At 43.0% G+C, this 25,893-nt stretch overlaps 1 protein-coding gene across 2 annotated transcripts in view; it reads left to right on the top strand.

Moving 5' to 3' along the window:
- Positions 1 to 25,893, top strand: part of ASTN2 (astrotactin 2) — an 821,211-nt gene that overhangs the window by 343,666 nt on the left and 451,652 nt on the right. For both annotated transcript variants that reach the window (XM_045840430.1, XM_045840429.1), the window contains exon 7: positions 12,390 to 12,557. In XM_045840430.1, the coding sequence (XP_045696386.1) occupies positions 12,390 to 12,557 (168 nt within the window). The remainder of the gene's footprint in view (positions 1 to 12,389; positions 12,558 to 25,893) is intronic.

Genomic DNA, 25,893 nt, shown 5'->3' with positions numbered 1-25,893 from the left:
GCTCATTAGTGGGACTCGGGTGAAATCTGAAGGACTGTTGGAGAGTGTGAGAAGAAAACCATGTGGATTCCTTCTTTTGTTTCCATTTGATAACACTAAGGCAATATTCTTCAAATAGCTGAAAGTACCATTTGTTACTCCATCCATCCATCCATCCATCTATACATCCATCCAAAATGTTCACTCATTGCCTGCTAAGTACATGAAACTATGCTAAGAAATGGCAGACTGAAGATGAGTTAGTCATGGATTGACCTCAGAAAGCTCACTCTCTTCCAAGGTAGATAGATATCAGCACATCAGCATGTCCCAACCCTTGCCACGTGGGGATACTCAGTATGTGTGTGCCCAACTCACATGCATTAGTAGTGACACTAATGTGAGCAGAGAGGTGTACGTATCAGGCCTTTGAGTGCAGAAGAAGGACAGGCCACTTCCAGGTGAGAGGACAAGGGAAGGATAAGTTTGCCTTTTGCAGGCTGGGTCTGGAAGGATAGGTGTGGTGAGGGGGATGCTCCAGGAATATGGGAACAACCTGAGCAAAGACCAAGAGAGTGGGCTCGTGATGATATGCCTGGGAGGAAGAAGCAGCAGCATTTGGCCAGTGACGCCTTCCTTCCCCCAACACCTGCCGTGTTCCAAGGGAGAGAGAATGCATTCCTTAGTCTCTAGGGACAAAACGAGAAATAACAAGCACATTTGGTCACCTACTATGTGTATGATTCAATACTATGAATACACACACACACGTTCTATCCTTTATTCAAACCTTCTGAAGTTGTTGGAATTATACTGCTAATACTACTGCTAGTAGTAACACTAGTAGTAGTAGTAGCAGCAGCAGCAGTACACTTGTTACAAAAGTAATACAGGAGTGAATGAAGTAAATATTAAATATACCTTCTTTCTTTTATATTCCTGGCCCTAGTCTGTTGGATGGGTGATTCCATGTAAATTGTTCCAGAATTTTTTATTGCTGCTATCCCTACATGCACACTCCCAATTTGCTGTTTGTTTGTTTGTTTGTTCAAAACCTGAGATGAGATCCTATATGTTCTTGGGCACTATGTGCTTTCTTCATCAACCATCTCCATGTGCCTTTGTATGCAGGGGTGAGGGGTAGGCATTATTATCCCCCTTTTATCAAAGACGAGCCCCAAGGCTCCCCAAGTCAGGTGATGGGCATAAAGTCTGTCGGCTGGTAGGTGGCAGGGTCAAGGCTTCAATCAGTCTTGTCTGACTCTGAGGCCCAGTGCCTGCAAGCCACATCCCACCGACCCAATCTGGGAGCAGAATGAAAAAGTTCATCCTTCATATCTCTTAGTGCAGAAATGTGGATCTCAGCTATCCCGTATCCTGTTCATTTGGCCCTCAAATAACAATCGTACCTTTCTCTCCAACTTTCCCAGTGGGGTTTGGCTGCTGGAGGGATGACTGCTGTGAACGCTACACCATGGCTAAGCTGCGAGGCCCCTTTATTAGGTTGCTCCAAATAGCAAGATTATATTTTTAGGCAGCTATTCTCATCCGCGCCCGGCAGTGAAATCCATTCCATCAATATAACTTGAAACCTCTGATTTTTGGAAGCTTTGCCCCGTATAGCCCTTGGTTGCATCATAAAACAATTAGATTTAGGCTTAGCATTAATTTGAATTATTGTCCAGTTTCCAGAAAATATCTTCTGGAAATGTCTCGAGGATGTATGACATGTCTTTGGAGACATTAAGTATTGAATTACAATATTATGTCACCTTCTCTCTGCCATTTCTCTCTCTCTCTGTCACACACTCTCAACATGGTCTGATTTATGTTTCAGCCACGGCAAGAAGCTGAGTACTTAGAGGAATAACCGGAGATGGATATTGATAGACACCAAACACACACACACACACACACACACACACACACACACACATCTTACTAGTGCAGATAGTGAAGTGAGAAGAACAGGAGGCAACCTGGTGTTACAGATAGAGTTCCAGACTGAGAGACAGGCGGACTGAGTTCTTTTTTGGAATCACCAACTTCTTGTCTGTGCAATTTAAAACACACACCTCTAACCTTCTCGAACTTCCTTTTCTGTAAATTGGGGCTAAAAGTAACACCTGCCCTCCAGAGTTATTCCTAAGGTCAATTAGATTAATAACAGCAGTTAAAACCCCCATTTGGTGAGTATATCAAATAAATCAGGTACTCACACAGTCACACTTAATATTCAGTGTAAATGCTGCAAGGTAAATATTGTTCATCTACTTTTAGATGAGGAAGCTAAGAAAAGAAATATTAAGCATTTCTCAAGGTCATTCAAACAGAGTTAGTGGTAAGGGCACTTTTTGAATCCAGGTGTGCCAATTTCAAGGTCTGTTTTTCCCACTTAATTTATTCCTGGACAAAAGAGAAGAGAATAGGAAGGAGGCCAGAGAGACAGGAACACACACACCTACACACAGACTCACAGCGGGAGCCACAAAAGCAGGCAGGTGCCTGGGCCTAATTTGGCAATTGACATTGAACCCACAATGTATTAATGAAACAGATCTGGGAGGCATTGCTAATGTGGTTATTATTAGGGCTCACAGTTGTGAGCCGTCTTTGCCAAACAGGCCCTGATGTTTGCGCAGATATTTTTGGAACAGCGAGAAGAAGTGTGTTTTGTAAAAGAGGGTGAACCCAAAGAAGTGGGAGCAGGGTGGGGAAGATGGTTCGGTTGGTGGATCTGGAAAGTGACACAATGCATTCATTTCCTTTATTAACCCAGTCAGCCAGTCCCGTCTTAGCCACATTGTGTATGTTCTCTATACATTCGTGTGCCAGGCATCCTTCTAGGGTCTCTACAGTGTTACCCCCACACCTGAAACACATCTTAAAGTAGCATCCCTCATCCCTGCCCTACCCAATTCTCCCTGGGTATTAAGAAAATCACAGGAGATGCTGCTGGCATAAGTCGTGAATCATCGTAGGAGAAAACAAGCATACTGGTTAGGCAGGAGAAAGGTGGCTGCTTTGTTGCTGTTTTAAATGAAGCTGTTGTCTTACTCTGTCCCAGGTAGGACCACTATATTGCATAACTCTGGGAAACACCGTCCTCGTAGGATACAATTATTCATAGAATTATATTAGCTTGTGTGTGTACATATATGTATGCATAGATACCTGGACACACACTTACCCAAATGTATATACATATATGAAATACACAATAATATATATGGTAAATATGGATAGACATACAATTATACGTAGAATACATTGTTGGCTATGTAAATTTTATCCCCTGGAATAGTATGCCTGGAACACAGGCATGTCCTGTATTTAGGCAATCCAAATACATTTTATTTAATGGTTATAGAATCTCTACGAAGTATTCCCATTGTACAAATAAGGAAATGGAGGAGGCTCGCCAAGGTCGGGTGATTGTCCCAGGGTCACACAGCAGCCCGGTGGCTGGGCTAGGATCTAACCCATGCTTGTTTAACTCCAGCGTCCAGCTCTTTGCCTTCCATCTAAGCTCATGTCTTACTTGGCAGCTGACAGAGAGGGAATCTTTTCAAAATTAGCAAGTCAGAGCTGTAGGACCTGTGAGGTTTGGGATTAACCGTCCACTGTGTTCACTCAAGAATTACTGATCTCTGACCAAAAAGGAATCCAGCACTGCGATTGGGTTTGATGCAAACGTTCTCAATGACATAACGAAGGAAGTTAAAATAAAAAGAATGTGAATTCTGAAGTAAAAAGCCCATAGGTTCCTTCCTTTAACCATAATTCTTCTTTAAAAATGTAAATAACTTGAAGTAGAAGGAGAAACGTCAGGACTTTGTTCTTCCCACTGCCTGCCTTGGTACCGCATTTTTATATCCCTGGGGAGAACAATCACTTTATGAAATGTTAAGGCTCTAAACCTTTTTCCCCCAGACCTAAACGCCCCTAACTGAACTTGGAAGCAAGACCAGGGACCTAGAAGGGCACGTGGTTCCGCGGCAACCCCTTTTAGCAGGGCTCTGATCACCGTTTGCTGTGGGGACTACAAGAAGTGGCAGAAACAGAACAATAGCCTGGAGTAAATGCATGTCTGCCTGCCTCTTTAGGCAAGCCTCCTTTTGGGGAGAGGAAATGCAGCTTTGATACTGCTTCATTTGGATATCGCTGTTTTTCTAACGCAGACCATTTTAAAGATATGAGGGGCCTGTTCCTCGCCGTGCTCCTTTTTAGGGATGTTTAGTGACAAATTCCTCCACCTCTGAAGGGTATTACCATTTCACACCCCCGGTGAGGGAGCTCTAGCCTGGTGACAGACGGCTCACATTTCTCCTCAGGATCGATTCTTCTTGATCGTGGGCCAGAAATCCTTGGTCAAACCCTGAGCTAGAAGTCACAGCGCTTGGATTCTGGTCCAGCGCCAGCACTTTCTGGCTCTGTTGCCTTGGGAAAGTCAGCTCACCTCTCTGACCCTCACCTCCCTCACAGCGAGAAGATGTTGGCAGTCCTAAAGTCTGGGTTCCAGTTTAGTTATTTCACTAATCCCAGTGGGATCTTGGGCCCATCCCTCTCCTTCCCTGATCTCAAATGTGTACAACAATACTTCCTAAAATATGAAAATTGATTCTTGGGAGGAGCACAGAAATTGTTCTCTTCTTATGTTCAGCACAAACACAGCACATAAACAGATATGCAGTATATCTGTGGTACTAAAATTACATGGGTGGCAAGTGATTAGGGGAAAAAAGTCTAAAAGCGCTCCTCAGTGGGTGATACTGAGAAAAGAAAAAAGTTGAGAAACCGAACTAGAGGAAGTGAAAGTTTTCTAACACTCTTGAAAATTAAATATATAACTTAGCATCATAAAATTCTGATCTCTTCTTCAGAGCTTTAGGAAATAGTGTTTCCATGTAATGAACCAAAGGAAAGACGTTGCCCCATCTTAGCCACTGGAATGGGTTAGTGTTTTCGTAGTTTTCTCCTTCTTTTGGTCATCTGCTTCACATGCACACACTTTACCCTCCTACCTTACCGCCACTCCCTCTGTTCATCCTGGGATATTGGCCGCGTTTGGAACCAGGTCAGACAGCAGACTGGGCTTCCGTGGAGTGGATAAAAATAGCTTAGTTCAGACTAGGGTTTTTATCCTGCGCTCCACAACCCCCTCAGGGCTCCATGGATAGAACTGTATTTCAGTTATTGGTTCAGTTACTAGGTATTACATTTTATTCATTTGGAAACTTTCTCCTGAGAAACGATCCATAGGGATCCATGACACAAAATAAAGGTTAATAAGTGGAGAAAATAGCAGGCTTAAGAGATAGCTGTCAAATAAGACAGGCAGTGTATTAGCGTGCTAGGGCTGCCATATCAGAGTACCACACACAGTGAGGCTTAAGCAACAGAAATTTATTTTGTAACAGTTCTGGAAGCTAGAAACTCAGTATTAAGGCATTGGCAGGGTTGGTTTCTTCTGAGGACCTCTCTCCTTCACTTGTAGAGGGGATCTTCTCCTCGTGTCTTTCCCATAGTCTTCCCTCTGTGTTTCTGTGTCCTGATTTCCTTTTCGTATAAGGACATCTGTTATATTGGAGTAGGGCCTCCCTAATGACTTCATTTAACCTCATTTACCTCATTAAACATCCGATCTCCAAATGCAGTCATGTTCAGAGGTCCGGGAGGCTAGGACTTTAACATACGAATTTTCGAGGTGGACACTGCCAGCCAATAAGAGGTAGAGACAGTACAGAGGAGTAGGTTGAAGTTGACCCAAGGAAAAGGGGGAGAAAATGGCAAAAAGGAAGAAAGGTGTGAGGAGATCAGGAAGTGAGGGCACAGAGGTAGGTGTCTGAGGGCTCAGAGACAGTTTAAGAGAACCCACGCCACCCCGTGACCCTACAGGCTTGCTGCCCTCAGAGACTGCGTGTTCCCAGCGGTCCAGGTTTTCTCTGCCCATTCTCGCAAACCCTCCAACTGCTGCTTTCAACCTCATGTTCGCAGAGTTTCAGTCCTCACTCTTTAAATAGCTTTCAGTCAATAGTGGTGGAATGAATTCAAGCCTGACTTAATTCTTCCTGGGTGTATGGGGTGGAAGGTAGACGGGTTCCTCGTTTTTACTTCAATACAACTTGTTTTTTATCATGTCTCCTGGAAAGATATTTCCCCCAGGTTCAAGACCGTTACAGATGGAATCTGGGTGATGCACGATGTAACAGAAGATAGGAAGTCTCTAATTATTTTGCACCCAGAAACGGGGGGAGGCGCGGGAGGGGAGGGAGGAGAAGTACTTTCAGCCAGAAGAATTCCCTGAGCTTCATTTGTGAATAGCACCTTTTTGCCACGTATGGAATCTTTCATTCCTCTGTCCCCATTCAGCACTGTGTCCTGAGACTTCTTTTGAAACCTTCTGTTCATGATTCTCAGGGGTCTGCCTTGTGATTTAAGGCGCAATGAAGGGGATTTGCACCTTCGCTCTGGCTCTCCAGGCAGTTTTGTTTGGTGATACCTCCTCCCGTGGTATTTTTAGTTCTCATCTCTAGCTTTCTGTTTCTTTGGGGGCTAATTTGCCTCTGGCTTTTCTTAGAACACTACGGAATGGCCTGAGCTTCCCAGCTCACCCCTGATCTATGCTGCACAATTACAGAAGCAGGCTCATAATCAATGTAATTGAAGATCAGAGTTAATGAGGACCTCCGCGCCTGTGCAGTCCCCCGAGCAACGCCGAGCTTCAGATGCTAGATAAGGAAATGATTGGGCTGAACTGAAAATCCATTTGGCTAATTAGATGATGTATATTCCCACAAGCCAGTGGGAGAAATATATATATATATATATATATATATATATATATATTTAAAAATAAGGAAACATGACATTTTGAAGTTGAGATTTTGGTAAAGATTCATTTCAGAGTCCTTACTCTCTGGGGAGATTGATTTGAGCACAAAGAATCTCAGAGCACCCACACAGAGGAGGGTACTTTTGACCCAAAGCCAAGAAGATAAAACAGGGATCCACTGGAAAACTAGAGAAATATGAGACATAGGGAATATGCATTTTTACTCCTTTCCTATGTATTTATGTCCAAAGTAATGCTCGAGTTTAGTAATGCCAGAGTTGTTTGCCTGCCACTATTTGACCTTATTGTGTGATACCTTTCTCTGTCTCTGTCTACACACATACATACACACACAACCCCTCGCCATCTTGTGAACCTCTGCTACAGCCTAAGCACTGTGGAGATTACAGAGTTAAATAAGGCATAGTCTTTACCTTCAAGAAATGTGCATTCTAGATGAGGTAGTAAGAAAGGGGGAATGGGGAATAAAAAGCACTCATGATTTGCATTAGCTTTGGCATCTCTGGATTCCCTTCTTCAAGTTCAAGTTCTCAGTGGACAGATACCATATTTTAATCATCCAGTCACCCAGATCCTGGGACAGGGTCTAGCACATAGTAGTTATTCTTTTTGTTAGATGAAAAATATAAGAATGAATGAAATAATGAATCTATAACAGCGTATATGAGGTCTGTCCAGAAGGTATCCAGCCATGTAATATGAAAAATAGAGACATTTACTGAAGAAGATTCAAAATACAAGAAACATTGCACATAGGACAATGACTCTCCAGTTCCCTTCAAAGTGGGCACTTTGGGACCTCACGCAGTTCTTATTGCTACCAGCTGCCCTGTGGTATTTTCATGAATCTCATCAATGGTCTGAAATCTCTTCCCTTTCAAAGGTGATTTTAGTTTTGGGAAAAGCCAGAAGTCACAGGGTGAGAAATCTGGGGATGTAGAGGGGCTGAGTCACCCAGGTGATTTGATGCTTTGCCAAAAAATTCTTCAGAAGACATGATGCATGAGCAGGGGCATTGTCATAATGAAGCTGCCAGTCACCAGTTGCCCAAAGCTGTGGCCTTCTGAATCATCCAAATAGTTTCCACAGAGGAATGTTCAAGCTGAACACAAAATTCAATGCAGATTTGTTGCTCTACTTGCTCAGTCACTTTGAATGCGATGCCCACACAGTACACATGCTCACTTGATGGTGTCTACTTCCCCCACTGACTAGTACAGTGGAGTCATCATTGTTCACGCATGCACATTCCAGTCCACTCTCCTTGGCTGCCAGGTTACATTGATGTCACACAAACAGTTCTCAGTATATTAACAATGGTTGGATTTTTTTCTGGACAGACCCCTCATGTAGCTACTAGTTGAATGGAATACTTTCTAATTATTAGAGTTATTAAGCAGAGTATGAGCAAATTTGAAGGTGAGCCTTAAGGTACAAATGCCACCTCTGCTTTTGCCTAACTTGTTGTCACCCTTCAGATCCCTCAAGGTCTGGCTTAACAACCAACATTTCAGTGATTTGTTTGACTCCCCTTTCTTCTTCTCCTTATATCAAGATGAGCCCACCCCTTTCAGGCTGTCCTTACCACATTCTAGGTCGGATTATAGCTATCTATGCATATTTGATCTCCCTTGTTTGTCCTTTATTTTCTTGATGGAGTCAGTCTATTTCTCATTCTCTCTGTCTATTCCTTGTGCAAGGAGGTGTTTAGTAAATGTCGGTGACATGAACACATGAGTTAAGTCTTGGTGATTACATTTGCACAGATACTTCCTCTCACTTTCTGATGTGCCATCTCTGTGCCGTATATCCTCGCCTTGTCATCCCAAATCCCTCTAGCATCTCCACTTTAATCATCCACATCACAAGCCTGTGGGTTGAATAAGAGCTCAAGAGACATGACAGTGAAGTTTGAGTTTTGGTTGGAACCAGGGAGACTCTGAAAGGCTCATTTTGTATTCTGGCTCTCGCAGGATGAAACGAAGTCAAACTTTGGGATCAATGTGGAGGCATACCTGCTTCACAGTCCCATGATGAAGTGAGTTGAACTTCCTTGTAGTCAAGGTTGGAGCTTTGATTTCATTAATTCACTCCGCAGACATTCACTGAATTGCCAGTATGTGCCAGACATTTCGCTGAGGGCTTGATTGATAACGACTCATGAATAACTCATGACCTCTTCCCTGTAGGAAATCACAGTCTATCAGAGGAAGTAAAAGCCCTCCCACACGGCAGGATATGCACTGAAGAAGCGTGCACAGAGGAGTGGGAGGACCACAGAAGGCAAAAGATCCCAACCAAAGCCCCCAGTTCTCAAGATAGCCTGAAATAAAGGGCAGATCCCAGCTTTGGATGCTGAAAAACCTGGGTCTTCCGGCTTCTACTTTGGCCACGTACTAGTTGTACAAATCTGGTTAAATCAATTTTTCTCTGAACCTCCCATTGTCTTATGTAAAAATGGGGAAATACTTATCTTTCGAGGCTCCTGTAAGGATTGGTAAGCAGGATGTATAACACATTCATCCCAGGGACTGCAGCAGAGAGAGCGTTCAAAGGATAGTCACTCCCTTCTGTCATTAAAGCAACAGTTGACTTTGTTAGAATATCTTTTTTAAGAAGTTGAAGACTACCTGCTTTTTAGTTAGTTCCTTCCAAAGAGACTCACATTTCTCATAGTTGAGAGAGATATGTTAACAGGTATTGCATTCAGAGCTTCCAAGTTTGTGAGCAATCCAAATAGTAGGCAAAATGGCTCCTGTGAGTTGAGATTTCACAATGTGCTGGGGACTTCCCATATTGTAGTGAATATTATATGGAGCTATTCTGTGTCCAGCTCTCTCGTTGGAACGTAGGCACTCACTTTTCCCAGCTGCCAGGATTGTGGGTACTGATTTTCCCAGCTGCCAGGATTTCTCCAAGTCTTTCTTAGAGAATAGTCCTTCATTGAAAGGGACTACTTCACTCAAATTTGTGTCTCTTCCCCAGAGATAGCCCACAGCCTATGACTGGCTAATGTTGAGGCACAATGGCCTGACATTCTTGTTTTGATTTGGAAAGGCTCTAAAGGACCATCCCAGCCCCAGAGCTCCCTAGGAGATGACCTGAGGTCTTCGCTGCAACTGTATGACAAGTCGACTGCTCTCTCTGTCCAATGTCACTTTGCTCATCCCTCTACAAGAGTATACCTCCGAATCCTCCTGCATGCCAGTCTGTGCCTTTGAGTCTGATTTCTGGGGAATCTGACCCAAGACAAATGCATTGCCTCACTTAATCTTTACATGAACCCTGTGAAGAGGGATTTGGAGTTTACACTTTTCATATGAGATGACTGAGAATTTGTTTTCCTGCCCAAGTTTACAGAGCTAGTAAGTAGCAGAGTGAAGTTCTGAACGCACGTCTTGCTGACTCTGTTCTCTTTATCAGTGCACTGTAGCTTTCCTGAAATAGTGGGATTAGACAAGATCAGCCTTGGGACAAAATTCAATCGTTAGTGAGAGTAAGTACAAAAATTATCCATTTAAACAGCATGACTGTGCTTTTTAAAAGAAAAATCTGTGGTTGATACTGATGTTCGGCACCTTACACAAGGACCCATGTGACATGTTTCTGCTTGGGCTTAGTTCCAAAGGGGAAAATAAATATGGCTTTGCAGATAGATTTGCATATCTACCCTTGCCAGAAATGTGAAATATGGAATCCAGCAGACTTCTTCTTTCTTGTTTGGCTGCCAAAGATTTTTAAGGCCAACTTCAAATACGGTCATTTTCTTCTCTCTGAGTCTGATGTTATCTACTTCTTTTGCCTTTCCCATGTACTCCTCTTTCGTCCTCACCCAAAATTGCATTGTCTGCTATGCTTTCACTTAAGAACTTACTCTATAGGATGATATACATCCTGACATTTGAATTAAAAAAGGTGGCATTGCCTGCCATGCCCTTACCTTTTCAGGGAATCTTAGATTCTCAGGGCAGCCAGGTAAGTGCCACCTTTCTGGCCATTGCCCATTAAGCCACAGCAGGACACCAGAGCTTAGAGGAGCCCAACCATTGGTCAACCAGGAGGGTCTGATGGGACCTGATGGAAAGGTTGCTCTCAATCCCTTATGATGCCTACTGACTGAGTCCTTCCTTTGCAAATGTAAATTGCACACATGGAAAGATTTTTGTTGGTGGAGAGTGAGGAAGAGAGAAGAAAGTACAGGGAGAGAAGCTAAGTCATGTTAATTATAAAATAATTTAAGATCTTCTGCTGCTGAGATCCCTAGATCTTCTGTGAATCTAGAATAGCTCTCCAAGTCCAGCTGTGAGGAGCCTGGTCCTATTTGAACCTTTGGTTCTGCCCTCTAAAATTTTTCCTTTGGTTTATTGCAAAAATGCATACACTACCATTTAAACACTACATGCAGCCATCCTGAATGGGCATCTCTTCCTTGTCCCTGCAAGAATATATGTGTGTGCATATATGTGTGTAATCGATATATATGCATACACACACACACACACACACAGGGTGCATACATATGTATATGTGTGTGTTAAAGAACATTTTAGAACATGAAATGCAAAGCTAGGGTCTTTTGGATGGCCTACACAAGCTTTCCATAACAAATTTAAGCCATTGTTTAAACATTGGTTGATTATAATAAAAGCCTAAATTTTCAGTCTCTCCTGAAGCACACCCGGAGACCTGCCACCGCCAGCCTTCAGGCCCGTGCAGCCAGAGCTGGCTACAGCGAGGCTGCAGCTGCTCCCTTTCGACAGAACTTGCAGTGGCTAGTTCACCTCATCTTCCCCTATTGTTTCCCAGCATTAAAGTGTTTTTCATTGCACAGGTGCTGCTTTTTTTTCCTTAGAGGTGCTAGAGATTTCTTTGAATCTCTCCCTCTCTCATGGAAAAAAAAAAGAAAGAAAGAAAAAAGCTAAGCCAGCAAGCCAGGAAGCTATGCTGTTTCTCTGGTACACAGCTTATCTTTCCCATTGACTTGCCCACCTGGCCCCTGTGGGCATAGTGACCCCTGTTCCAGAGGAGATGCCTAGGTGACAGGGACATTAGCTTTCTTTTTCTTTTAAATTTTAACATTGAATCAGTCTTTGCTAGGACAAGTCAGATACCGGCTAAGCACTTTATGTACATTGGTTTACTTCATTCTCACAGTAACTCTAGGAGGTGGGTCCCATTAATATTCCCATTTATAGGAGATGTGAACAAGGGCCAGAAGCTTTGAGTGACTTGCCCAAAATCAGTGGCTGGTAAGGCTGAACTCGGGATTTGAGCTCAAGTCTCTTTCAGTCGTAAGGGCCTGACTTCTAATCATTAAGTTGAGCTGTCTCTTGTGTCTAATTTGTCTCCGTCTCTGCTGGCTGTTGACACCTTAATCGGCACATTGCTCTGTAAATGTGTATACACAAGTGAAACCAGGGGAGCTTGGGTGTGTATTGGGGGCGTGATTTGTACACACCTGTCTGTGTTCCTGGCCTGCAGCATCAGCAGTGACACATGCCTGAACCCTAAAATCAGGGAGAAAGTAGCTGTCTTTCTCTCTGTTCATCCACAGGGAGCAGCTTTGTGGTGAGTGAAGGGAGCTACCTGGACATCTCCGACTGGCTAAACCCGGCCAAGCTGTCCCTGTATTACCAGATCAATGCCACCTCCCCATGGGTGAGAGACCTCTGCGGACAGAGGACAACAGATGCCTGTGAGCAGCTCTGCGACCCAGAGACTGGTGAGCCTTGGGCAGGGCCGGAGGTGGAGGGAGGGAGGATATGGGTCGAGGGATGGTTTGCACTCCTTCTACCTGAAGAATCATGGCTTTTGAGTGGTTGACAAGGGGCCTTATGTAAAGGTCCATCAGTCCAACTGGTGCTTAAACTATGTGCTGCCATTGGCTGGCGAGGGAGAAAACTCTCATGAAACCACAGAACTTCAGAGTTAGAAAGGACCACAGAGAGCATCTCATTCAACTCTAACAAAGCAAAGTGTCTGAATGTCATCAGACATTCCTGAGCTCAGATCCTGCCTCCCTCTCACTGGCTGTGCGTTCTTTATATCATCTTCCCAGATGTTTTGAGATATACTTGATATAAAACATTATGTAAGTATAAGGCACACAGTGTGGTAATTTAATGTGCACATGTACATAGTATGAAATGATTACCATAGTAAAGTTAACACCTCCATCACCTCACATATCACTTTTTGTGTGATGACAGTCAAGCTTTCAAGTATATAATGCAGTGTTGTTAATTGTCTTTACCATACTCACTCTATGTGGGGAGACATTGGTCACGGCTACAGGCTACCTGGATGTCCTTCAGTAGCTCACTTCCTCTCCCTGAGTCCCACAGAATGGAAATAGTATGTGTCCCACAAGCCTATTTTTAGGATTAAATGAGCTAATGATGGAAAGCTCCTAGCATATTCATATATTTGTCCATTTGACAGATATTTATGGAGTAGCCAGGTGCTTTTCTAGGTATTGGGGATGCAGCAATGAACAAACAAGGCAAAATCTTTGCCCTAATCAAGTTTAAATTCTAGGGAGACATTAAATCTGTACTGTCTCACATGGTAGCCATTAGCCACATGTGGCTATTTAAATTTAACTTAATTATAATTAAACGAAAGTAAACATTCATCTCCTGTCACATATTAAGTGCTCCATAGCTATGTGTGACCAGGGCTACCTCCTGGACAACTCAGCTGTAGGCATTTCCATCACCATAGGAAGTTCTGTTGGACAGTGCTGCAACAGACAAGCAAGCAGGCAGATGTGTGTGTGAGTGTGTGCGTTCGGTCAGGTGATGGTAAAGGCTGGGGGAGAGCACAGAGCATATGAGTGCTAAGCTGGGGGTGGGGCGGGGCAGGGCTTGTTGTTACATAGACAGTGGTCAGGGAAGGCTTCTCTCAGAAGGTGACATTTGAGGAGGCACTTTTGAAGAGGAGGAAGCCATGCCACTATCAGGGGAAAGATCTTTCTAGGCAGGTGGACAAGCAAGGGCCAGTGCTGTGGGCAGGAGCACAGGAACTTGTCACTGGTTTAGCACTAGCAGGAGGCCCACATGGCTCTGGGAGGGGTAGGCAGGTGAGGGGGGAGGGGAGCAGGAGGCAAACCCGAGAAGAGGAAGGCTGTGGGGGCAAGGTTTCAGGGTCTTGATTTCTACAAGAGTAGAAATGGGCACATAAGCTCCCTGCACATATTTTCATGGGGCTTGACTCAGACCCGCTCTGCAAAATTTACTTCAATTTATTAGATTCAATTCAAGAAAGATTTTCTTAATTCCTACACTCATAAGTCTCTGTGTTAAATGCTATGAGAAATCACAGACAAATTGGACAATGTTCCTGCCTTCATGGATTTCACATTTTCACAGAAATAAAAAGAACATCCTCATATACAGCTATTATAAAAGACACACTATGGTGTAAATCAAGAGTGAGCACTAATAAAGTACCTCATGCCTGGAGAACAGGGAGAAATGTGTTCTAGATGGGGATTTCAGGAAATACATCACAGAGAAGATGTCCTGTTCACCGAGCCTCGTATAATCAGTAGGGAGCATGAGGAGGAAGGGTGCCGTAGCACAGGCAACTTCATGATTGAAAAAAGAGGACGACAGTTTAGAATGATTCCAGAAGCCAGAGAGCAGTATAGCTGTGCTGTTACCTAGAGAGTGTGCTGCACAAAAGTTGGAGGAAGAGGACTAGGGGGGAGTGGCAGGGGATGAAATTGGAAAGGTCAAATGGAGAGAACTCATAGAGACAAGGGTCTGAAGATTGTGAGAACCACCAAGGGACTTAGTAAAACTATGTCGGCCACTGAAATGGGGGGCCACCCTGCACACCTGTCCGATTGTCTGTGGAAACACCCCACCCCAAGGGAATAGCTGGACCTCCTCTCTTTTGCCTTCCATGAGGAATTAGGATTTGCAGGATGTCATGAAAAAACTAAATTCCCAAGCCCTGTACTCAAGCCTTAGGTCTGTTGAAGTTGGCTTAGCTTCACATAAATAATCCCCTTCTTCTGTGGGTGGGTTATATGGGGTTGAACAAAGTCATGGAGTCCAGACATTGTCCATCATGCCTTAAAAGTTTTATTGAATGTGTCCACTGGAAGGGTTGTTCCTCCCAAATGAGTGGAGGGAAAGGAGGAAAGCAGGGAGATGCTGCAGCTGAAGAATATATAATTGTCTTGATGCATGGGTGGACCTGGCCAGGTGTTCCTGCTGTGTGCCATAGCCCCACTCAGGTGTGTTTTTCCAGGGACTTTAACAGTTAGCACCACTCATAGGCCTAATTATGTGATCGGATCCATGGTGTGCAGAGCTGGCTTGTATGGACTCATGAGAGTTGATTATTCTGAGTTCTTCCCAATTATTTATTCAGTTATGTCATGTAGCTAGCATGGAAATGGGCCATTATGGGGGTACATATACCAACAAAATTAGTAAATATTACAAACCTTTGCTTATTTTCCCAATCCTTGCACATTTATCTTCAAACAGCGGATGGGATGAGAACAGACCAGTCAAGGACCACGGTCAAGGAGTGCCTCAGTGGAGGCTCAGTGAAGGCTCGCGGTGCTGCCAGAGGGAGGCATTATGCTCCTTTCCAGAGCGGACTGCCCTCACTCTTTATCTCTCTGAAGATGCAAAGGGAACACTCAAGGGCTACTTGCTATAGTCCCACCCATAACACGCAGCACCAGACAGTTCAAATGATTGGGCTTTGTCTCTTAAGGATGTCATCATGAATAAGTCTCATTATGAAATGTCTTTATTAAAGGTCTGCGCATGTGTGGTGTCATGCTAAATTCTATACACAGAAGCTTTGATACTATGGCCCAAACCACATGAGACAATAGCAGAACACTAATTAATTTAGTCATTAATCCATTCACATATTTATTCTTCATTCAAGCATTTAGTCAACCAGCATGGAACTGGACTTATCCTTTGGAGTAAGACAGAACCAGGTTCAGACCCTTGCTTCTATGTTCCCTGGTTGGAGGGCCTTGGACAAGTCACTGAACATATAAGAGCCTCGTTTTTTACATGTGTAAAAATTCATTGAATAGTCCCTGTTCTGGGGGGATGTTGTGAGAATGAAAAATGAAATTTAAAATGCCCTTGGTGTAGTGCCTAATATACAGTGCATGCTCCGAACATGGCGCTTAATGTTATTTTTATAATCATGATTCAGTCACTTGTGTCTTGACTTAATTAATTTAATGAATTTTAAATAATGTAATAAATATTTTATGAGACACCTTTAATCCAGAAATGCACCACCGTGTTAGAGTATGTAAGAAAAACTTAAGTTATAGTCTGTGTTCTGGAGGACCTGACCACCTGACGCGAAGCTTACAATAGTCTGGACATTCCCATCTGCTGGACTTGCATTTAGTCTGCATGTTGCTTTTCAACTTGTTCAGTGAAAAAAATCCCAGGCTCTCAATCCTAGTGCCAGCCTTGCCAGAGATTTGCCATTTGATCTTGGTAGTTTCACATACTGTGAATGTCATATTCCTTCTCTCCAACAAAGAGCTGAGTGGACACATACTTTTAATGCAACAAGGTCTGTAGAGACCATCTAGCCTTATTGAATGAGGAGACCGAGGGCCACCACCACGGCTGAGTCAGTGGCCCATGGTCACTCAGTTAAGTTAGTGGCAAGATACAAATTATGACCCTGGATAATTCCTGAGATATTTTCCAGCTCAAAATTCATGTTTCTCTGACCTCCTAAGCACTAATAACTTAGAACATAAGTATGATTGAAACAATTTGAAAGTGGCATTCAGAGTAGATTGAATTTTCTTTTAAATTGATATGAACTTCAGGCATGTTCACCATCAAATTCAGTTTATTTTCGTGTCTTCAGCAGCCACTTTTCCTTTGCAATGGGAATGAAATGAAAATACACCCTGTGTAATTATGTTATATATGTATACATATCTCCTACATCCTACTAAATATTTGTAATGTTCACAGGTTGTTTCTATGATCTGCTGAGCCCTGTATTATTCAAGTTGAAAGGGACACAAGGGCTTTACAAAGTTGTAAAGTCCAAGAATTCACAGAGATGGAGAATGTCCCTGCGTTGAAGGAGGCTGACCCGGGAAGGGAGGGGGCCCAGATAATGGAGCAGATGTGTAGGGTTTCAGCTGAGTAGTGCATAGGTGAGACGTGCAGTTAAATAAGCAGGAGAGAGCCAACTTTCTGTCACACCAGAAAAGAGAGATTTGTCTATGAGAACATAAATTTTGTAAGAACTTGGCCTTTGTTTTTTTTATTTATTGCTGTATCACAGGGATTGCAACAGTTCCTGTACCAGTGCATTTTTCTTGAATGGATGAATGAGGAGTCAGTTTCAGTTGCTGAAGTGGCAAGGCTTAGGCAATGGATTGGGTGCAGTGTTCTGGTGTCAGGACCATGGATAGCTCTCTGGGCACTAACTATGTTATTTGAGCTGAGTGTGTTTTTTGCTGAAGACTTTTATCTGGTACAGCTAATTCTCTTCGGAAAGTCACATTCTCTCTTGAGATGGTTACTAGTCTTTCTTGAACTAAATTAAAGTCAGCTCTATGTTTTATCTGTTCAGGCTTGGTCTGTGTTCAACTATGCTGTTACTCCAGTGGGCCTCAACTGGGGAAATAAATCCTTCATGAAGTGAGGCACGCTGATTCTCAGAATCCATAATGCTCTCTGTACCTCATCATTCCTTGGTCCTGAACTTGACTAGAACCTGATTTAAACAAACCTCGTCTAAACTGATTGTCAATTGATGGACCTTGTGCCTTATTTATTCAGACATGCAAGATAATGGAATCAAACTTTTAAAAACCATTTCCAACAAAAGCCATTCAAGCAATAAAAACAAACCAAGGTTGTTCTGCTTGAAGTCCATGAAATTAATGTTTATTGTAAAATCTCATTTATCTCACCATATTGATCCATTTGGTACAGGTTCATTATCTATACATAGCAGATGGGGGTGTTAGACAATGGCCTGATGTAGCTTATATTTAAGAGAATCATGGTGGAGTTTTGATGAGACATCAAGAGGCTCATGAACAGTGTATACAATTTATTATGCACTTATTGCATATCAAGTATCATGCTGAAACTTTATATAACTATCTTGGTTTCCATAACAACACTTCCAGGTAGTTATTATTGCTTCCATTTTCCATAGAAGAAGCTGTGCCTTAAAGTAGATGATTGGCATTCCCAAGGTCATGTATTTACTAAGTATCACAGCTGGGATTTGGACCCAGAATGAGTGACAAGCTACCGTTTTGAGGAGTCAGTGTGTGAGAGTTTGCTTAGCAAAGAGAGAGGCACTCTGGTATTCTTGCTTTGATAGGTATTTGCACAGAATTCTCAGAGGCAGGAATGAATCTTTTGGACAAAGAATTTATAGAATAAGTTGACTTGAAAAAAATAAAATGACCCAATTAGACTTGGGACAAGGGAAAAGTACAGAACTGAACAGTGGAACTGTGACAGCATGTATGACTTGAAGGGAAGCCATTTTATATCTCTGTTTGGGAGTCTTGCTATATTTGGTTTAAATGGGTTGTAAAATGTTATGTTGTGGAAGAGAGTTGAGGGCCTTTGAAAAAGGACAATCCGTGTCAAAGATAAGGTCATAAAATTTCAGAGAGCCTGCACTGGCAAGCAATAGGACCGACTGCTCAAACCTTGGGAAGGACAAGAAGGTTAGAATGGGCTACAAAACAGACTATGGAAAATGGTTTCTTATAGGGAACTTGCCAGTCACACTGAAGTTTCAAGGCAATCCTTGCTTCTGAGCTTGAAAAAAAACAGGTTGTGAGAGATCTGATGAAATCTCATAAAGTTTCATACAGGAAGATAATTTGAGATTTCTCTCATTATTATTTTGGGGGTTTTTTCCCAAGAAAAAAGAAGGGAGACTCTCAGCTTTTAAGAGTATAATTTATCACAAAAATAGTTTAATGGCATTTAAATGAGAGTCTATATTTAATTTTATTCAACAAATGTATTACAAAAATATATTAGACCTCCAAAAATGGTGTATGTCCTACTATTTCAAAAAGCATTCCAGGAAACTTCTAAATATATTGTAACAGCTCATGAGCAATGATTATCAACAAACCAGGGTATGAAAAAAGGAGACAGCGACACAAGTATAGGTTGGAGTTGGGAGTGTAATTAGGACACATAATCCACATTGTGAAATGTTCTACGTGTATTGCTGTTGAGTCCTTTTCGGTAGCCAATCTGATAGGATCTGGCAGGTGCTATTCTCTGCATGCCAAATCTGCTCTCCACCTACAGCCATTCCTTATGAGCCACATTTCCCCTTTCCTTCATGTCTCCTTCACGTTTCAACTTAAGTGTCACGTCCTCAAGGAGGTTTTCACTGACACCCTACACTCAGTTATTCTGCCAAGCTTTATGCTCCATTCATGTACTCAATTTTTCCTTTATAGTAAATAATAATAATGCACATTGAACCACGCAAGCTTATGTGTCACATACTCTTCCAAGCACTTCACACATATGATCTCATTTAATCTTCTCAATAACCCTGTGCAGTGGACACAGTCAGATTTTAACTAAACCAAGAAACAAATTATTTTATTTATATATATATACACACATATATATGTGTATATGTGTGTGTGTGAGTGTGTGTGTGTGTGTGTGTATATATATATGCCAATATTTTATGTGCCAGTAAGGGGAAAACACTGTCAATAATAACTGTAAGATACTCATAATTACCAGACAAATCCTTGGGAAAGGTCTGTAATGCAATGCCCCATCATCACCATGTGCAGATGAGGGAAATAAATCATGTAAGTTAATGGATTTTCCCAAAGTCATATATCTAGGAAGTCTAGGTGAAGTTTAGATTAGAATCCAAGAAGTCTGGCTTCAGAATTTAACCTCTTGACCACTAGCCTCTACTATCAATAGATAATTGCTGCTTGTAATTATAAACTTGTTTGTGTGATGTGGTGTTTAATTACTAGCTCTCTGAGTGACTGTATGCTGTGTAAAGGCAAGGGCTGTGTCTGTGTCACTCACTACTTTGTCCCCAAAACCAGCCCATTGTCTAGCACACTATTGATATTTGATAATGACTAATGGAATGAGTGAATGGAAAGAGAAATACTCGACTTGAAGTCAAATTCCATGGGCTTCACTCCTAGATCTGCAATTTTTTTCATGGTTTGACCTTTGACATGTCACTTTGTTCTCTGAGCCTCCATTTCTCCATTTATTACAGAAAATAAATTTACGTTAGAGTTTATTTAATTGCTCTCAAATTCTGTGTACTGTAAACTTCATCGAAAGCAACGCTCTGCCCAACTCTGGCTTTGGAGGATGTAGTAAGAGGATGACCCATGGTTCCTGACATAACTGAAGGATAGTAAACATTCACATAGCATACTGGGACCAACCTAAGTTTATACTCTCAATAAGCATGTTGTGGTTGTCAGAAACTTGAGCTCTGGATTCACATAAGACTAAGGTTCAAATCCCAGTACCTTCATTTTGGACCTGCACAACTTTGGGCATTTTGCTGAGCCTCTGTTTTTCTCAATGATAAAATGATCCTAATAACATCAGCATATCAGTCTTCAGAGGGTTATTATGAGGATTGACCTAGATAAAGCATATTAAGCACTTAGCACAATGTTTTGTACACAAAGCTCAACAAAAATGAGCTGATATTGTAAGTGGTGATCAAAACTTGAATTGAATTGAATGAGCATTGTAGAATTTTTTCTATCATCTTTATTTTTATTGTTACTTATTATATTTTTCTAAGATTTAAAAATTTTTTTCTATTACAGTTTTCCCAATTTTTCCCCCTTGCCCTCCTCTGCCCACCCCACCCCCTACTCCCACAGTCAATTCCCACACTGTTGTCTGTGCCCATGGGTTATTCGTACATGCTCTTTGACTAGTCCCTTCCCTTCTTTCCGCCATTATCCCTCTCCCTCCTCCCCTCTGGTCACTGTCAGTCTGTTCCATGTTCCCATGCCTGTGGCTCTATTTTGTTCACTAGTTTCTTTTATTAATTAGATTCCTCTTACAGGTGAGATCATGTGGTATTTGTCCTTCACCAGTTGGCTTAGTTCACTTAGCCATGTGTTGGAAACAGCCAAAGTGCCCATTAGTAGATGAGTGGATCAAAAAGCTCTAGTACATTTATGCAATGGAATACTACACAGCAGAAAGAAGGAAGGAACTCCTGCCTTTTGTGACATCATGGATAGAACTGGAGAATAGTATGCCAAGTGAAATAGAAATATTTTTTATACTGTGAGCCTTAGCAGTCAGGGAAAGCTTTCTGAAGGAGGGGGGACTGGAGTTGGATTATGAAGCAAAAGAATGATTGTAATAGAGGTACATTGTCTAGTGTGGTAGCTATTAATCATATGTGAATTAATTCATACTTACCTCATTTCAGGTGCTCTGTGGCTGGCTATGTGTGGTGGCTCACATATCAGCGAGCACAGATACAGAACATTTACATTATTGCAGCAAGTTCAAGTACATAGTGCTGTGATAGAGTGTGAAGAGCAGAACTATAGTTCATATACATGTCATTTCATTCAAAACATTTATTGAGTAACAGTGTTGGGGTAGGTACTGTATTTTGTGCTGGCGTTCAACCGGGAGCAAAGCCAGACCCAGTGTCTGGCTGGATAGAGTTTAGTCAAGTGCAGGGGTCAGCAAACTACAGCCCACAGGCCAATGGCTGTTTTTCATAAATAAAGGTTTGTCAAAATATAGCCATGCTGACTAGTTTACATAATGCATAGGATCGTGTGCTACAACAGCAGAGTTGAGTGGTCATGACCCTATGGCTTGCAACACGTGGAATGTTTACCAGCTGGCCCTTTACAGAAAAAAAATTTGTCAACCTCTGGTCTTGTAGATTGCCTTACTGCTTTGACATCCAAGTTAGAGAACTGACTTCACTATTTATTCATTCATTCATGTATTTGTTCATTTGACATTCAGCTGGTATTTATCAAGCACCTAATGTAATCAGGATGTCAGGCACTGACAATGAACAGAACAGATAAAAATTGCTACCATTGCAGAGCTCATGTTCTAGTGAGGGCAGGGGCAGACAGGTCATTAGAATATATTCAGTAACAAATACAGAAATTGTATACATGTTAGAAGAGGATGTGCTGTTTTTATTTTAAAAGGCCTGCAAGAAGAAGGGGTGATGAATATGGAAGAGAGGAGTGATTGTAGATTTAATTAGACTGTTCAAGAGAGGTGAAGGGGACAGAGCATGCTTGTGGATGTCTGGGGACAGCATAGTCCAGGCGGAGGGGGCAGCCATTCCCCTCTGAGGGCAGATTGGGCCTCATGTATTTGAGGAAGATCATGGAAGAGAAGGTGGCTCAGCTTCACCAGATACTAGAATATAAGATGGGGTCATAGAGGGGCCAAAGGGTCAGAGCCTGTGGGGCCTTGAGAACACTGTAAGGATATCAGCTTTCCATCTGAATGCAATGGGTGCCTCAGGAGTTGCAGACTTATGTCATCTAACTTCCCTTTTAAGAGGCTCTCTCTGGCCACTCTATTGAGAAAAACATGTAGGACAGAGCAAGAGTGGTAGGAGGGAGGCTACCTAAGAGGATGATGGGATAATCCAGGCCAGAGATGATGGTGGCCTGGACCAGGGTGGTAGCCAGGGAGGTAGAAAGAGTGCTTGGAATCCAGATATTGTAGTTAATTCGTTGCAGTTATTTAGTGAGCACTAATTATGTGCCAAGCATCGTGCTCTGTATTGGGGGTAGTAAGCAAAAGCAGCTGCCCTCTCTGTCTGTTGGGACTTTCTGTCTAATCAGTTGTTTTCATGCTTTGACATCGGAGATAAAGAATCATTGTCTTCCTTCCATGAGTATGAGCTCCAAGACCAGTTTTCACACTGTTTCTAAAAAAAGAACCCAGGAGTCCTGGTTAGGTTACTCCATTGTTTTGAATATCATCCTGTATGCCAAAAGGTTGTGAGTTTGATTCCCAGTCAGGGCACATTCCTAGGTTGAGGTTTGATCCCCAGTTGGGGCACGTGTAGGAGACAACTGATTGATGTTTCTCACATCTATGTTATTTTCTGTCTCTGTCTCTCTCTTTCCCTTCCTCTCTCTAAAAAATCAATAAATATATCCTCACGTGGGGATTAAAAAAAAGAAAGGACACAGGAGAGGATGACACTTTTTAGTCTGCTCAGGCTCTCACAACAAAATGTTATAGACTGGGTGGCTTTAACAAGTAAAACTTATATCTCACAGTTCTGGAGACTGGACGCCCAAGGTCATGATGCCACAGAATTGGTTCCTGGTGAGGGTTCTCTTCCTGGATTGCAATGGTCAACTTCTCACTTTCTTGTTATGTCCTCACGTGGCCTTCCCCATGTGTGTGCATGCACAGTGAGAGAGATCTCTCTCTCCCTTCCACTTCTTTTTTTAAGAGTTTATTTATTTACTTTTAGAGAGGGAATGGAGGGAGAAACAGAGAGAGAAACATCAGTGTGCGGTTGCTGGGGGTCATGGCCTGCAACCCAGGCATGTGCCCTGACTGGGAATAGAATCTGGGACACTTTGGTTCGCAGCCCACGCTCAATCCACTGAGCTACGCCAGCCAGGGCTTTGCTTCCACTTCTTACAAGACCACTAATCCCATCATGAGGGCACCACCCTCATGACCTCTTCTAACCCTAATTACCTCCCGAAGGCTCCATCTCCAGATACCATCACATTGGGGATTAGGGCTTCAACATAGGAATTTGGCAGGGGGGGCGAGGAGGGAGGCTACAAACACTCAGTTCATAACAGACACTGGTGACCTAGGAGGAGAGAGAGGGGAAACACTGGCCCAAAATTGTGATACAAGGGAGACAGTTGACTAGAGCTTTGCTGTAACCATTCCAGCAGGGTAGGGACTCCAGTGAGGTGAGTAAGGCGTCTCGGGCACAGAATCTAGAGATGTGCTCGTTCTTGGGTGTCAGCCCTGCACTTGCACAACCCTGAGTGCCCCCTCAAACTTGAGGAGGAAACATTGTTACTTCAGCACAGTGGCCTCTCCACCCCTCCTCCCAAGAAGCCTTTAAAGATTCTTCTGCAGGGGCACAAAGAGGGGTCAAAGGACAGAGGTCCAGGGCTGGGAAGAATCATGTAGACCATCGAGTCCAGTCTGCTCCATCCACAGATGACAAGGGTGAAGTTCTCGTGCTCACCCAAGTCACTGGGTAACTTAGCAGCATAGTGGGGGTCTCCTGACTACCCTGCTTGAAACTTGGTTTCCCGAATATTCGAGAATATTTTAAGCAGTCAAAACATTTTGTCCTTGGGGTGCAGGCTCCCAGCTGCAGCTTGAGCCAATGCCTTCAGGAGTCTTTACAACATGTGAAGGTGGCATTTGGCTCCTGGCAGAGCTTTTCCAGATGTGTCTTGTAGGCTTATGATAAGATCCACTCATTCATGCAAGTAAGTGATTCAGTGCAGGGCATTGAGGGCAAGGCCGGTTCCGTATAAGCTTCCTTATTGTCTGTCTTTCACAAATATTGAGTCCTCAGATTGAGTCGGTCACCAGAAGGGAAGCAGACAAGGCACTGCTACCACCTTTCATTTGCTCAAGGTCAAGCTGCCCACTTGGTGGGCTCTGTGTTGTTTTTTTTGGAGAGGCAGCCAAAGCAAAATGGATAGAATCCAGGCATCGAATTCAGACAGACCTGGGTTGGAACCTTGGCTCTGCCTCTAAGTAGTGGTATGGTTTTCAGCAAATTGCTTAATTCCCCCCAAGCCTCAATTTCCTGCCCTTTTTCATCAGAAGAAAAGGTATTCACCTTTGCTAGGTTATTGTGATGATTATAATCAATACAAAGTACCTGCTACATTATAAGGCAAATACACATATTCAACGCATGGGAATTATTGAATTAGGGGCAAAAAGAACCTCCACTGTTGGCAATGCTTAACCCACAAAAGGCTTAACCACGATGGATTGGAAGGTGTGATGACAGATTCTGAGCACAAGGGGATTCCACAAAACCACTTAAAACGCAGCACTTAGCAATAGCAATAGCCTTTTCTGGTGGTTTGATAGCATCGTCAGGGAGCCAGCCCACTGCACCACACTGTCCTTTTTCTCTCTCTTGACAGGAGGCCTCTGATGAGGAGTGTGTGTGTTTGTGTGTATTTCCATCTAAGCCTCTTGGTTACAGTATTATGACACTTCACTAAATGTTTCTGTAGTGGCCACAGGGGTGGGGAGGCATGCCAGGGTTGTCCCTCAGGGCAGGGCAGCCAGAATTCAAGCCACTTCACACAAGTTCAGCGCGGCCAGGTGGCCCCTCCCCAGACAGTGTGCATAGCCTGCTGCCAACTCTCTAATGACCGAAAATGGCCATAACGGCCGATCCTAGCTCCCTAGTGAAGCCTGGAGCAGGCCACTCGGACACACGCTGCTTAATTTTAATGATTCCCTGTCATATACCTGTCAGGGTGGTGTAAAAATGGTTCGTAAGACCTGACTAGGGGCGGTAAACACACAATCCAATATACAGATGATGTATTATAGGACTGTCCACCTGAAACCTATATTATTTTATTAACCAGTGTCACTCCAATTAATTCAATTTTAAAAAAGAGAAACTGATGGGAACTTGCACTGTTTTTTCAATTAAATTGTTGCCAGGAAGCAGGGACTGGCCAGGACATGGGGTGAGGGGCGGGGCTTGAGTGTGCTCGTGGGAGAACAAGGCAAAGACAATGAGGGGTGATGGGAAGGGAAGAGAGAAGAAGAGGAGGGACATGGGAGAAAGCAAGAAAAAGAGGAAGAAGAAAGGGGGGGATGGAATTAACAGGAGGAGAACGTAACCTTTGTTTGAGGCACCGTTACATGCCATGTTTTACATCATCTTCAGATTAACGCCTGAAGTAGACGGTCTCTCCTTTTTTGACCCCTTTTGTGGATGGAGGAGGTTAAGGCGGGTCTGGAGGTTTGCCTCGGGCTTCTGACTCAAACTCTGAGTCT

Source organism: Phyllostomus hastatus, unplaced genomic scaffold (assembly GCF_019186645.2).
Source record: "Phyllostomus hastatus isolate PE091 unplaced genomic scaffold, TTU_PhHast_1.1 phas_contig_34, whole genome shotgun sequence".
Taxonomy (NCBI): Eukaryota; Metazoa; Chordata; class Mammalia; order Chiroptera; family Phyllostomidae; genus Phyllostomus; species Phyllostomus hastatus.
The sequence above is the reverse complement of the archived record's forward strand: the minus strand, read 5'-3'. Positions and strand labels throughout refer to the sequence as shown.